Below are 15,932 nucleotides of genomic sequence, written 5' to 3' on the forward strand. Positions count from 1 at the left end.
CAGAGAGAGAGATTTTTACACTTGATACCCTTTTGGGGCAAAAGGGTTCTCACCAGGGCAAGCACCAGTGATGGATCCTGCTGCGAGAGGCAGTGAGAACAAAAGATATATCCAGTTTAAACTTTAGAAGTATTATTTGGATCTGAACACTGTGGGGAGGCTTTTGGATCAACCTTCCCCATAGGGATTACAGTGCTGAGAACTAGCCTGATCCCACTTGACTTTTCCCCACAAGAATACCTATGGTACCAAGACAGGGCTGGGTGTCCGAGGAGAAGATGACCTAAGGTAGGATTTTTGCTGTGAAGTTGGGGACTTCTCCACTAGGATTCCTGGATAGCCGCTGGGAGAGCTTTATGCATTAAATATCACCATGGGGCTCGACCAGATGCCTGACTATAAGTACACCTACTTACCTAGAACTGCACTTATACTAGCCTGTCAGATGTAACTTCAACATTATTGACTGATGGATTGTAATTTATGATCACCAATTAGTAAACTCTTATTTTCAAATCCTGATCCTGTTTAATTTATTACAGCCTCTCACCTCATGAGATGCACCTACTGTTTACACATGCACTGGGAGCAGCATAACATAATCTGGGCCACAAGTGAGAGTTTACCCCCATAAAAAGAATCACCTCCAGGGATTAAGAGTTAAGCATGGGATGAAATTTGCTAGCTAGAGCAGCCCCATGAACAAAAATAAATGTTTGTGACCCCGCTAAGGGTCACACCAGTATGACCCAGAGCCCTGCACTATACCAGCTGTGCTACTTGCTATTGTATCTGTGACAGTGTGTAACTCAGTCCATGGTTGGTCCAGTAAAAAAAATACTTTGGGCTAACAGCAATTTTGCTGCTCTATATGTATAAGCCAGTCCATGATAGCATCATGATAATACTGGAAAGAAAGTGGGGACATGTTAAAATTGTTCTATTTTAAAAAGGAGATTATAGATTTTGAGCTGTTTAATCCTTCTCAATACCACTAAAAACTCCAGCAGAACATATCCCATTAGCTAGGAAATTATACTACTTCGATGTCACAGGGAATAAACTATAGGTTGTCTATTTTGTTTCATTGGTTTTACCAGTCTGCTGAGTTAGATGTGGTATGGCATATAATATAACTTAAACAAGTAAACATTTTTTTAAACCACAGTGAACTAATCCATTCTAATACATGTCATTACATGTTTCTCTACTTGTTAAATCCACTTTATTGAATATATCGTAACATTAGATTTAGTATTTGAAATTACATTAGTGATAACCAAATGCATGACTGATATATTTTGCACTATGCTCAACAGAACCGATGTTACAGCGATTCTGCTGTGTGTTGAAAATCTGCTGTGGTCTGTGTGCAGCTCTGTACAGGAAGTTTTGAATCCATTGTGGGACTCAGATACTAGGATCTTCAAAATACATAATCACTGTAACAATCTGCTTATTGTATTGACTATTTTAACTGCACCTTTAAAAAGCATCTATGAGTAAGTATACACTAATCTATTAATATACAGTAAGGAAAAATAAGTCTATACTATACATAGAAGGAAGTTATTAGTGTTGTTTTTGGCTTTCTTCATTGATTGTATCATTGGGCCACTGAATAGCTAAAGAATACTGTTATTGTAGATTTTGGAATGTGCAAAGAACTGAAAATATGCTAATAAATTAAAAGTCTCGTTTTATTACACTTTTATAGCAAACTCAGCCTTTTAATTTATTTTCCACCTGCCAGTAGTAAAAACAGTGGATGGAATAATAATGATATTCCCATGCTTTCTTTTCTGACTAATAGAGAGTAATCATTATGCAGTTCTTTCATGAAGTCTCATATTTAGACTGTGAAGCTATTTATTTATATGCGGGGATGATGGAAGGGCATCAGTGATTCCCCACTCATTGATTAATTTTCTCTGATGCATTATTGTTTCTTAAACAAAGTAAGAAGTGCCATTAGCCAAAAGTAATACCAGGAGAAGGCTAATATTTACTGAGCCTTTCTCTTGTTCTCTATTAAGTATTTATTATGGAAGGATCTAGCAACCAGTGTTTAACTACAAATACTGCAGTCTGCATGTATGAACCTGAGCTTAACTACTTGAGTCACATCAATAAGGTGTTTAGAAGAACCAAAGAATAATTCTTTGACTCACTTAAAAGATCTTTATCGCATTTGCTTTTGGAAACAACACTTTCATTACTGAGAGGCGATATTTAAAAATATTTTTCAAATGCGTAAGCTTCCAGCATTGCTGTCAGAGTAACTGTCAAAGCAACAATGAAAGCAACTGAGATTGCGATAGCAGTGTGCCAGGATACCAGGTAGACAGAGTTTTTGAGGATGCCATGTAGTAGTGAGATGTTTAGGGTCTGGGGTGCTGGGAGGGAGGAAGAGGAGCTGGCCAGAGGTAAGAATCTATGGTTGAACCGGGGTTGGAGGAAGCTGCAGCAATTTGACTCTTGTAATAAGAATATTGTTTTCATTTTTTGAGGGCCTTGTGGGGGAAAGCAGAGTTGCTTACCTGTTACAGGTGTTCTTCTAGGACAGCAGTATGTTAGTCCTCATACATGGGTGATATCATCAGATGGAGCCCGGCATGCAAAATTTAAGGACTTCAGGAAGCAAGTGAAAACTTTTTTATTTAGATTAGCTTATTTTTAGTTTAATGCTTCCATTTTTTAGTATTTTACTTTGTTTTACACTATTTGATATTATGTTTTATATTATCATGCCATTGTTTGATTTTAGTGCAATATTTATTTTTTAGAATTATTTTTTTTTTGTTATTATATATTTTTGTATTTGTTCATTCTTGTATTGGTTTTATGTTTATATGATTATGTATGTATCATTTGTTTCTCACCTAGGCCTTCAGTGTGTTGCGCAATTCAGAAATTTTAATAAATGTAAATGTAAGTTTCTAGAAACTTTGACTGGCACACTGAGCATGCCCATCATGCCACTATCCATGCATCCATGCAGTGTCCCTCTTCAGTCTTGTAACATAGAATTATGAAAAAAATAAATAACAAACACAGGAGAAACCCAACTCTGCAGGGTGGTGGGTGGGTTTCGTGAGGACTAAAATCCTGCTGTCCTAAGAGAATACCTGTTACGGGTAAGGAACTCTGCTTTCTCCTAGGACAAGCAGGATGGTAGTCCTCACACATGGCTGAATACCTAGCTACAGGCTGTTCCCGGAACAAGAAGACCAACAGATACCTAACCAGGAGCCAACGGGCAAAACAACGGAGGTGCTGTTGGTAACAGAGGGATCCAGTCTGAACCCGAACAAAGGGCCGAAGGCAGGAAGAGTTGGATTTTACAACTGAGAAAGATTCCGAAGCACAGACTGGCTGAAATTTCTATCTCATCGGCCGTCCCTGTCCAGACAGCAGTGTGAGGCAAAGGTGTGGAGGGAACTACATGTCACAGTTTTGTAGATCTCATCCATGGGGACCGCTCTCAAGTGGGCCACCAAAGTTGCCATGGCTCAAACAGAATTGCCATGGCCTCCCAGTTGCAGTCCTGTCTGTATATAGTAGAAAGAGATACAACCAGTTAGACAATGTCTGCTTGGTTACTGCAACTCCCAATTGGTTTCTATCAAAAGAGAGAAAGAGCTGCATAGATTGCCTATGACCTGCTGTCCGCTCAAGGTAAAAGGCCAAGGCTCACTTATAATCCAGGCTATGGAGAGCCCACTTGTCCTGGTGCAAATGAGGCTTTGGAAAAAAGGTAGGTAGGATGATGGATTGATTCAGATGGAAATCCGTCACCACCTTCGGCAGAAATTTAGGATGATTACACAGAACCACCCTATCATGAAAGAATTTAGTGTAAGGTGACCGCCACTAGAAAAACAACCTTCCAGGTCAAAAACTTTAGGTCACATGAATGCAGAGGCTCAAAGGAACTTTCATAAGCTGGGCCATGACTACGATGAGGTACAAGGATACCATGGGAGGCCTCAGGGGAGGCTTCAGTTGGAGCAATCCCCGCAGGAAGTGCGCCATGATAGGGGCTTCTAGGAAAAGTAAAAAGTCATGGTATAGGTGGCGATGTCCTTTCGTGGATTACAAACTGACTAAAAGACATGAAACAGAGAGTAGGATTAAATGGACAATATTCGCAGTGGAGTCCCTCAGGGATCTGTATTGGGACCCTTACTTTTCAATTTATTTATAAATGATCTGGAAAGAAATACGATGAGTGAGGTAACAAAATTGTTCAGAGTAGTTAAATCACAAGCAGATTGTGATAAATTGTAGGAACACCTTGTGAGACTAGAAAATTGGGCATCGAAATGGCAGATGAAATTAATGTGGATAAGTGCAAGGTGATGCATATAGGGAAAAATAACCTTTGCTATAGTTACGCAATGTTAGGTTCCATATTTGGTGCTACCACCCAAGAAAAAGATCTAAGCGTCATAATGGATAACATATTGAAATTGTCAGTTCAGTGTGCTGCGGCAGTCAAAAAAGCAAACAGAATGTTGGGAATTATTAGAAAGGGAATGGTGAATAAAACGGAAAATGTCATAATGACTCTGTATCGCTCCATGGTGAGACTGCACCTTGAATATTGCGTAAATTCTGTTTGCCGCATCTCAAAAAAGATATAATTGCGATGGAGAAGGTACAGAGAATGGCGACCAAAATGATAAGGGGAATGGAACAGCTCCACTATGAGGAAAGACTAAAGAGGTTAGGACTTTTCAGCATGGAGAAGAGACGGCTGAGGGGGATATGATAGAGGTGTTTAAAATCATGAGAGGTCTAGAACAGGTAGATGTGAATCTGTTATTTACTTTTTCAGATAATAGAAAGATTAGGGGGCACTCCATGAAGTTAGCATGTGGCACATTTAAAACGAATCGGAGAAAGTTCTTTTTCACTCAACGCACAATTAGACTCTGGAATTTGTTGCCAGAGGATGTGGTTAGTGCAGTTAATTTGGCTGGATTTGGATAACTTCTTGGAGGAGAAATCCATTAATTACTATTAATCAAGTTGTCTTAGGAAATAGCCACTGCTATTACGGGCATCAGTAGCATGGGATCTGCTTAGTGTTTTGGTACTTATTAGGAACTTGTAGCCTGGATTGGCCACTGTTGGAAACAGGATGCTGGGCTTGATGGACCCTTGGTCTGACCCAGTATGGCAAATTCTTATATTCTTATGTCTTTATGTTCTTATGCATTGACAGCAGCCTGCCAGTTTTCTCCGTCTCCAGAAGATGGTAGACGTGCATTTTCTTACTGGGGATTGCTTTAGATTTTGGAAGGAAAAATAGAAGGTAAAAATTAATTCACCCCATTCTCCTACAGTGATAGCAAATAGTCCCTCCCCCAGTTGAGATTTTTTGAGGTTATTTCTGTGGTCCCTTAGATGAGTGCCTTGGTCCCGTAGCTGTTTTTTTTAGCCGGCATAGACTTAGCTGCTTGGACAGCTGACAGGCAGCGGGTGCAGGAAGCCATGTGCAGCGGTGACAGTATATGCCCTTTTCCATCGCAGCCGGAGATTGTCTCTGTACTCAGCTGGGAAAGGATGAGCTCAGGTAAGATAAAAAAAATAATAAATATATACCGAATATACTCATGTATAAGTTGAGAAATTTATGCCAGAAAATAAGCCCAAAAAAGCTTATACACGCATGTATCTATGGAAGAGAGCCGACTGGTGACCCAGAAGGTGATCTCTCTATTGCAGGAGCTCAGTTGGTTGGTGCACCTAGCTAAGAGCAGTCTTCAGCCATCTCAATCACTAGAGTATCTGGGTGTTATGTTCGACACGAGGCAGGGCAAAGTTTTCTTGCCAGATGCTTGTATTCAGAAGTTGATGATGGAGGTGCATCTATTGGTGAACATTATATGCCCAACGATGTGGGCCTATTTACAGGTATTAGGTTTGATGGAGGCAATCCTGGAAGTGATGCCGTGGGTGAGGGTGCACATGCATCCTTTTCAGCTCTCCCTACTGCCTCATTAGAACCTGCAGTCTCAGGACTACACGATTCATATCCACCTGCCGATGTAAGTCTGCTCTCACTTCCAGTGGTGGTTGCAGGCGGATCATCTGAGAAAGGGAGTTTCCCTGATATTGCTGAACAGGTTGGTACTCACGACAGATGCGAGCCTCCAGGGTTGGGGAACTCACCGTCAGGAACTATCAGTGCAAGGGCGCTGAAATTCAGAAGAGTTTCTCTAGAACATCAATCAGCTAGAAGCCTGGGCGGTCCGGTTGGCGTGCATGCAGTGCAGTAGCAGGTTGCAGGGTCGAGCAGTCTGGATAATGTCAGACAACGCAGCAGCAGTGGCTTACATCCATCGGCATGAAGGAACCAAGATCCAGCAAGTGTCACAGGGAATAAACCAATTTATGGAATGGGCGGAAGTGCATCTTCAGGAGATCTTAGCCTTGCACATTGCAGGAAAAGACAATGTAAGAGCAGACTTTCTCAGCAGGGACAGTCTGGACCCAGGAGAATGGGTATTGTCAGATGAGGCATTTCAGCTGGTAGTGGTTTGCTGAGGCCTTCTGTTCCTTGACCTGCTGGCGACTTCTCACAATGCAAAGGTTCCTCGATTCTTCAGTGGCAAAAGAGATCCGAAGGCCTAGGGTACTGAAGGAACTTAAAAATGAAATTTCTGATCTATTAGTTAAAAATTTGTAACCTATCATTAAAATCATTCATTGTACCTGAAGACTGGAGGGTGGCCAATGTAACCCCAATATTTAAAAAAGGCTCCAGGGGTGATCCAGGTAACTATAGACCAGTGAGCCTGACTTCAGTGCCAGGAAAAATAGTGGAAATTGTTCTCAAGATCAAAATCGTAGAGCATATAGAAAGACATGGTTTAATGGAACACAGTCAACATGGATTTACCCAAGGGAAGTCTTGCCTAACAAATCTGCTTCATTTTTTTGAAGGGGTTAATAAACATGTGAATAAAGGTGAACCGGTAGATGTAGTGTATTTGGATTTTCAGAAGGCGTTTGACAAAATCCCTCATGAGAGGCTTCTTAGAAAACCAAAAGTCATAGGATAAGAGGCGATGTCCTTTCGTGGATTACAAACTGGTTAAAAGACAGGAAACAGAGAGTAGGATTAAATGGTCAATTTTCTCAGTGGAAAAGGGTAAACAGTGGAGTGCCTCAGGGATCTGTACTTGGACCGGTGCTTTTCAATATATATATAAATGATCTGGAAAGGAATACGATGAGTGAGGTTATCAAATTTGTGGATGATACAAAATTATTCAGAGTAGTTAAATCACAAGCGGATACATTACAGGAGGACCTTGCAAGACTGGAAGATTGGGCATCCAAATAAGAACATAAGAACATAAGAAATTGCCATGCTGGGTCAGACCAAGGGTCCATCAAGCCCAGCATCCTGTTTCCAACAGAGGCCAAACCAGGCCACAAGAACCTGGCAATTACCCAAACACCTAGAAGTTCCCATGTTACTGATGCAATTAATAGCAGTGACTATTCCCTAAGTAAACTTGATTAATAGCAGTTAATGGACTTCTCTTCCAAGAACTTATCCAAACCTTTTTTGAACCCAGCTACACTAACTGCACTAACCACATCCTCTGGCAACAAATTCCAGAGATTTATTGTGCGTTGAGTGAAAAAGAATTTTCTCCGATTAGTCTTAAATGTGCTACTTGCTAACTTCATGGAATGCCCCCTAGTCCTTCTATTATTCGAAAGTGTAAATAACCGAGTCACATCTACTCGTTCAAGACCTCTCATGATCTTAAAGACCTCTATGATATCCCCCCTCAGCCGTCTCTTCTCCAAGCTGAACAGCCCTAACCTCTTCAGCCTTTCCTCATAGGGGAGCTGTTCCATCCCCTTTATCATTTTGGTTGCCCTTCTCTGTACCTTCTCCATTGCAACTATATCTTTTTTGAGATACGGCGACCAGAATTGTACACAGTATTCAAGGTGTGGTCTCACCATGGAGCGATATAGAGGCATTATGACATTTTCCGTTTAATGTGGATAAGTGCAAGGTGTTGCATATAGGGAAAAATAATCCTTGCTGTAGTTACACGATGTTAGGTTCCATATTAGGAGCTACCTCCCAGGAAAAAGATCTAGGCATCATAGTGGATACTACTTTAAAATCGTCAGCTCAATGTGCTGCAGCAGTCAAAAAAGCAAACAGAATGTTAGGAATTATTAGGAAGGGAATGCTTAATAAAACAGAAAATGTCATAATGCCTCTATATCGCTCCATGGTGAGACCGCACCTGGAATACTGTGTACAATTCTGGTCGCCGCATCTCAAAAAAGATATAGTTGTGATGGAGAAGGTACAGAGAAGGGCAACCAAAATGATAAAGGGGATGGAACAGCTCCCCTATAAGGAAAGGCTGAAGAGGTTAGGGCTGTTCAGCTTGGAGAAGAGATGGCTGAGGGGGGGATATAATAGAGGTCTTTAAGTTCATGAGAGGTCTTGAACGAGTAGATGTGAATTGGTTATTTACACTTTAGAATAATAGAAGGACTAAGGGGCATTTCATGATGTTGGCAAGTAGCACATTTAAGACTAATCGGAGAAAATTCTTTTTCACTCAATACACAATAAAGCTCTGGAATTTTTTGCCAGAGGATGTGGTTAGTGCAGTTAGTATAGCTGGGTTCAAAAAGGTTTGGATAAGTTCTTAGAGGAGAAGTCCATTAACGGCTATTAATCAAATTTACTTAGGGAATAGCCACTGCTATTAATTGCATCAGTGGCATGGGATCTTCTTAGTGTTTGGGTAATTGCCAGGTTCTTGTGGCCTGGTTTGGCCTCTGTTGGAAACAAGATGCTGGGCTTAATGGACCCTTGGTCTGATCCAGCATGGCAATTTCTTATGTTCTTATGTTCTTATGGGTATCGATGATCTCATGCAGGTCTTACCGGAGGACAAGCTGCTGTATGCTTTCTTCCGTGGCCCATGTTAATCAGAATAGTTCAGAGGGTCGAAGGCCACTGGGGGATGATGCTTTTGGTGGCACCGGATTGGCCCAGGAAACCATGATATGCAGATCTGCAAAGACTCCTGGTAGACTCCCCCCCTTCGTCTTCTGGCACCAGGAATCTGTGGCAGCACAAAGATCTGGATTGGTTTTGTCTTACGGTATGACGCTTGAGAAGTCTCGCTTGTTGAAGCATGGCTATTCTACTGCAGTGATTGCCCCCCTTACTACAAGTAGAAAACTTCTCGACTTCCTTGGCATATGTATAGGTTTGGTGAGTATTGGTATGAGGAACAAGGAGTGTTTCCTCATTCAGTTAGGATCCTTCTCATTTTGAAATTTTTGCAGGATGGGTTGAATAAAGGGTTGGCCCTTAACTCCTTGAAGGTACAGGTAGTGGCTCTTGTCTGTTTCTGGGTTCAGGTGAATGGTGAATCCTTATCATCTCATCCTGATGTGGCCCATTTCTTGAAGGGAGTGAAACATTTTCATCCTCCCTTGTGGTTACCAGTACCCTTGTGGAGTCTTAATCTGGTTTTGGACTTTTTGGTGAGTCCTACGTTTCGACCAATGTGCTCCCTTTCCTTGTGCTTACTGACCTTGAAAATGGTGTTTCTGGTGGTGATATGTTCTGCATATCGAATTTCTGAGCTGCAAGCCTTGTCTTGTTGGGAACTGTTCCTTTGTGTGACTCCAGGAGTGATTCAACTGCATAGTGTTCCTTCTTTCTTGCCTAAAGTGGTCTCAGATTTTCACTTGAATCAATCCTTATCCTTGCTGTCTCTGGATAAGGAAAAAGATGTGGAAGAATATAGTCTATTGCGTTTCTTGGATGTCAAGAAACATGTCTTGAGGTTTTGAAAGTAAATAGGGTGAGCCAGCTTTGCGGGCTACAATAGCTCACTGGATTAAGGAAATAGTCATGGCTGTGTATGTGGCCATTGAAAAGCTGTTGCCTACTCAGGCCTCATTCCACTGGGCTAAGGCACTGTCATGGGTGGAGGTTAGATTGTTGTCTCCCGTCGACATTTGCCAAGCTGCAGCGTGGTCCTTCTTACACACCTTTTCCAGGTATTGTCTGGATGTGCAAGTCTGGGAGGATGCAGCCTTTGCATGGGCAGTTTTGATTGGACCACAGGTAGCCTGCCACCCTATTCCCTATTTGGGAGTAGCTGTGGAACATCCCACTGGTCCTGAACCCATCTGTAAAAGTACTAGGAAATGAGAAATTACTACTTATTTGATCATTTCTTTTCCTTAATATAGACAGATGGGTTCAGCTTCCCGCCCTTGGCTACCGTATGTTTGTGTTATAATCCTCCTGAGTGACTACCTTTTCTAGGGGTTTCTGGTAAGTGTGACTCCAGTCCCTAGACTATTAATGTATTTCTTGTCTGAGCTTAGTGTTTCTTTTTGGCTGAGTATTGAAATGGTTATCTGTTTTTAATCAAGTTTTTGCTTGTCTGTCCACATTTGCTTTTGAAGAGAATACAGGCAGGCCAATGTCACTGCAGGAGTAAATATATTGTGATGTCAGTTTGCTCCGTCTCCATCTACTGGTGGAGGTGCATAACCCACTGGTCCTGAACCCATCTGTCTATATTAAGAAAAAGAAAATTATCAGGTAAGTAGTAATTTCTCATTCTCTTCTTTACTGAGAGGTTGGTGGATGCATGGAATAGCCTCCTCATGGAGATGGTAGAAATAAGGACAGTAACTGAATTCAAGATTGTGTGAGACAAAAACAGAGGATCTCTGAGGCAGTGATAGGGATTGTACAGCTGAATAGTTGGTGTGTTTTGACAGACTGGATAGGCAATGATGGTCTTTTTCTACCATCATGTTTCTATGTAGTTTACTGTTTTATCCACTTTGGTGAGGTGAAATACGTAATTGTTTTGTTATTAATATTCATTCAATGTGTTGGAGGTGGGGGTGTTTTCTGTTTTGTGGAAATGTACTTTTAGATGATTTTTTAAAAAATTCTTTTTGCTCTTAATATAGTTGAATTTCATATAGTTTACTTGAAAGACAAAATGAAAGTCCTTTAGACACTACTGAAACTTCATGCTGTGATAATTGGATTTAGAAAGGTTTATTATCCCCATTTGATTTACACTTTCATCGTTGTGGTTAGTGGGTGTTTGTCTGTGGGGGATTTGGTGGTTGTCATGTGTCCTGACAGCTGTATGTTTAAATAACCATATTCATTAAAAGAGCAGAGTGTTGAAAGATCCATTCCAGTTAGTCCTGTCTTCTATATCCTATGTTATGCTGATGGTCAGAGATGAGATGAATAGAGAATTTGCACAAACATAGTGAGTTTTCTAGTAGTACATGAATTTTACATCTTTATTTATTCTTAAATAATTAATAGGTAAGATAATATCACAGTTGTATAAGAGTGGAAAATAAACTAGAAACCACAAAGAATAGATCATTTTACACATAGGGATGGTAACTTTCAAACCGGCGTACATGCGCACATTTGCACATATATGTCTGCTTGCACCCAGGGATATGGCCATTTTATAATATACACATGCATATGCGCACATGTTATAAAATAGCCTGGCCATGCACACATGCGCAAATTGTGGATTTTAAAAGAGGTATGCACCGACTCTATTCCCAGTTTTACCAGTTCATCCCCAGATTGCCCAGTTAAGGGAGAGGTCTTCCAAGCCCCCTAGTTTAATAGCCTTCACTCCTCCAGTTAGCCCCGACATTTAAAACTCCAAAGATCTGCTTAGTTTTCTTCATTTTTTAACTTAAACATCATTCATAGCAGAAGTAAAGTTATGTGTGCCGGGTCATATCAGTATTTATGCGCACATATCAGGTTCACGTCCCCAAACGCCCATTCCCTACCCAGACCACACGCTTTCCCCTCCCCTTTTTGAAAACTTTCAAGATGCGCACACTGAGGGAGATACGCATGTACCTCGGTGGCTTTTAAAATCCACTCGGCAAGTACAAGCCCAACTTCTTCGCAAATCCCCTAATTAATGCACCCATCAGGCATTTAAAATTCACCTCACAGAATGCTGGTATTGGCAGAAAGTTTTGCACAGGCATTAACGCAATACATCTGGCAGGGAGGTAAAACATCAAAGCAAGCATATTGAGTTGTGAGCATCACTAGGGAAAATAGTATTATCATTCATTAATTTCTCAGATGCTGTTCCAGAAATTGGATAGTAAATTTAATCAATTTGCTTCCAGACAAGTCACACATTCCCCACATAATATAGCAAATACAGGGACATTAAAGCAGTAGATATATAATACCAACTGCTGTTGTATTATGTTATACATCTTCTGTAAAATTAATAGCACCAAAAGCATGGGGGCCTAGGTAACCTAAGGGGACTGGCACAGAGTTATAGAACTTTTCATCTTCAGTTATCCATTCAAATCCTCTTTGATGGCCTTTGTGAAATTAATTGATGGTCCTAGTCCAGTTGCAGGTTGACAGGTATCCATATCACAAAACCTACCATCACTAATGGGCACCACTATTAGCAGTCTCAGTACAGAGGCCAAATATTGCACAAGCATGGAGTCTAAATTATCCTCTTACTCTCAGAGCAGTGTTGAGATATGTTAGCAGGACATTGTGGGGAAGCTTCTTTCTATCTGTGGATAATTGGAAGACTTTGTTTTCCAGTGCTGACAAACTGGCACCTTTCATAATTCAAAAATTATCTTACAATTTTTAAAAATTTAAAATTAACACCATGAAATTGTATTGGAATAGATCAGAACATGCAAAGCCTTTGGAATAATTATTTATAGTTTAGTCTAAGATACTATGATACTGCTACTTAAAATCACGTGACATGAAGTACAGATATATTGAGGTATGCTGTAGCATGTCCTGCTATTTTAAGATGACTACAAAATAAATGAGAAACAAAGAAATAACACAAGCAAGAAATAGATATTTTGCACATCATCTTCAGAAACTAATATGACCAGTCTTTAAGAAATAATCAATATATGAGAAGAAGGTCCATAATATCCGGAGTCACAAACAGGAATTCTCCTGTTATGTAGAAGAATGACAAACACTGAATCTACTCAAATTAGAGTGACTTATTTATCTGGTGGAAGATAAATTGGCATGTTAAGTTGCCATATTGGGTCAAACCGAGGATCCATCAAGCCCATAATCCTGTTTCCAACAGTGGCCAATCCAGGATAGAAGTACTTGGCAAATACCCAAACAGTAAATAAATTCCATTCTATTAATGATGTCAATTTGATTAATAGCAATTTATGGACTTTTCCTCCAGAAACTTGTCCAAACCTTTTTTAAACCCAGCTGTGCTAACTGCCTTAACCACATACTCTGGCAGTGAATTCCAGAGCTTAATTGTGCATTGAATAAAGAATTTTATCCAATTTATTTTAAATGTACTATTTGCCAACTTCATGGTTTACTCTCTAGTCCTTGTATTATCTGAAAGAGTAAATAATCGATTCACATTTACCCATTCTAGTCCTCTCGTGATTTTATTGACCTCTATCATATCCCCTGTCAGCCATCTTTTCTCTAAGCTGAACAGTCCTATCCTCTTTAGCCTTTCCTCATAGGGCAGCCATTCCAGCCCCTTTATCATTTTGGTCGCCCTTCTCTGAAACTTTTCCTCTGCAACTATATCTTTTTTTGAGATGTGATGACCAGAATTGCATTCTCAGCATAGAGTGATACAGAGGTAGAACAGTAAATGAAACTCCAGAGGGGATGACTCAGAACCAACACCAGGAAATATTTCTTCATGGTGAAGTTGGCGGATGCCTGGAATGCCCTTCCAGAAGAGGTGGTGAGGATGAAAACAGTAAATGAATTCAAAAGAAATGGGATAAACACCATGGATTCTTAAAGTTGGAAATGAAGGAAAGGGTGCATGGGGTAACTTGCACAGAGTGGCAGTTATTACCCTTAACAGAAGGCATGGGGATTACTACCCTTAACCAATTAGCCTTGATGCTTGTGATGTAACTGCTCAAGATTCACACAAAAGGCAAGCTGTGAAATTCAAATAAATTAAAAAGAAACAGCACCAAAGCTTTATACACAATGAATATAAACACAATTCCTCAAACCTTACACGTCCACAGCCAAAGAATGCTGCGGGGATACACTGTCATCATAGGAATTGTGTTAGAGTTCAACACTTTTTTATATATTTTTTGTTGCAAATAAAGCACTTCTATATCTTTATATATCAAAAAATCACTTAACTCAATTTTTGTGTAGGCGAGATGTGCAGCTAAAAACCCGACGCTGACAGCGTTAGCTTTATTATCACAGCCTGCCAAACAAACTTGGCTGTGTGGGTGCCTGCATTTCTGCTATGACTTCAAATATTTCATATGATCCACTTTATCTGGCTGCTGCTAAATCCTTTACCTGGAAAAGGTATTTTCTTAAGACAGGAGAATCTCCAGTCACATATTTCCTCCTTCCTCCCCTTCTGCCTCTTCCTTCTAGAATAAAACTGAAGTACCCCACGGGGATTTGGGAGTGCATGATTTATCATGTATTCCCTGAGGTGTGTCTAAGATTTTTCTGTACAGCTCTGGAAAAAGGTAAGCTAATGACATCGCCCATCTGTGTAACCCATGATTCACCTCTTCAGAGAGCAGTTGTTGCAGGCGTATCCCCCTCTTGTGTCCTCTAAACAGAGAGGGGGCTATACTGGAGGACTGAGACTTGAAACAACTCATCACAGCTCTGGGGTTTGTTCTGAATAGGGGAGCAAGCAAAGCTTCAGGGTCCATAGGGATAGGACAACCGATTACATCTTTGGTCACCAAAGCAGTACAATTCTTCCAGGAGCTGGTGTTCCAGCAATTAACTTTTACTTAATAATCAACTTCTTCAGTGGAAATAATTTGACATAAGTTACACTTCTTAGAAGATGAACCAGTATCTTCCATATCATTTACACCTGTTGTGCTCCGCGGCCGTGGGAACCCACAGCCGTGGACCTCCTACCTCACCCGCGACAGTGACCCGCAGCGGGAATCCCGGGGGAGGACCCCGACGCTAGGCCCTCGCTCTGGCACGGGTTCCCCATGCTGATCGCTGCTGGAGGAGCCGCCCCTGCTCCTTCCTCGCGGCGTCCAGCAGCGTTTCCCCCACGAAGAAAATTCAAGATGACCACCACCATCTTTAGGCGCGAGGCTGCGCCCCCTTCCTAGACTTAAAGGGACCTGATCCCTTTAACCAGCTGCACCTGTGCCTAATCAGCCTGAGCAGGGAAAGTATAAAGGAAGGCTTCCTCTGCTCAATCCTCGACTTGGCAACATCCTCCAACGTGGTCTGGTCTGCTTGCTTCGATGAGTTCCTTGAGCTTGGATTCTGCATCCTGTTTCGTCTTGGTGTTCCTGGTTCCTGACTTCGGATTGGCTTACGGTGATTCTCTGGTTCCTGACTTCGGATTGGCAAGCGGTGATTCTCTGGTGCACAACTTCGAACTGGTGAGCGATGACCCTCTGGCACTCGACCTAGGACTCCTTCAAGACCATCGTCTCCAAGGGCCCACCTAAGTCCCAGCGGCCCGGGTCCCTACGGGCTCCTCCCGGGGGGACCGCGGGCTTCCAGGGTGAAGCTCCAGTCAGCCCTTGCACTGACGCCTGACCTCTCAAAGGTCCACCTAAGTCCCAGCGGTCTGGGTCCCTACGGGCTCCTCCTGGGGGGATCACAGACTTCCAGGGGTGAAGACTCAGCTCCTCTTCTCGTCCCTTCTTCTGTCTTCACCACCGCCTCAGTCTCCAGTGCCAAGGGTCAGCTTGTCCTGTCTTCTGCTCTGTCTCGCCACCCGACGAGAGAACCTATGGATCCTCCGAAAGGTATACCATCCTCCCGTCGGCCAAGGGTTCACAAGCCTGAGCGTAACAACACCAACCACACTTAC

General features: G+C 41.6%; 1 protein-coding gene across 4 annotated transcripts in view; it reads left to right on the forward strand.

The window, feature by feature from the left end:
• Positions 1 to 15,932, forward strand: part of KIAA0825 (KIAA0825 ortholog) — a 1,025,579-nt gene that overhangs the window by 419,540 nt on the left and 590,107 nt on the right. For all 4 annotated transcript variants that reach the window (XM_029573181.1, XM_029573174.1, XM_029573199.1 and 1 more), the window contains one exon: positions 1,320 to 1,502. In XM_029573181.1, the coding sequence (XP_029429041.1) occupies positions 1,320 to 1,502 (183 nt within the window). The remainder of the gene's footprint in view (positions 1 to 1,319; positions 1,503 to 15,932) is intronic.

This window comes from Rhinatrema bivittatum, chromosome 1 (genome assembly GCF_901001135.1).
Source record: "Rhinatrema bivittatum chromosome 1, aRhiBiv1.1, whole genome shotgun sequence".
Classification (NCBI taxonomy): domain Eukaryota; kingdom Metazoa; phylum Chordata; class Amphibia; order Gymnophiona; family Rhinatrematidae; genus Rhinatrema; species Rhinatrema bivittatum.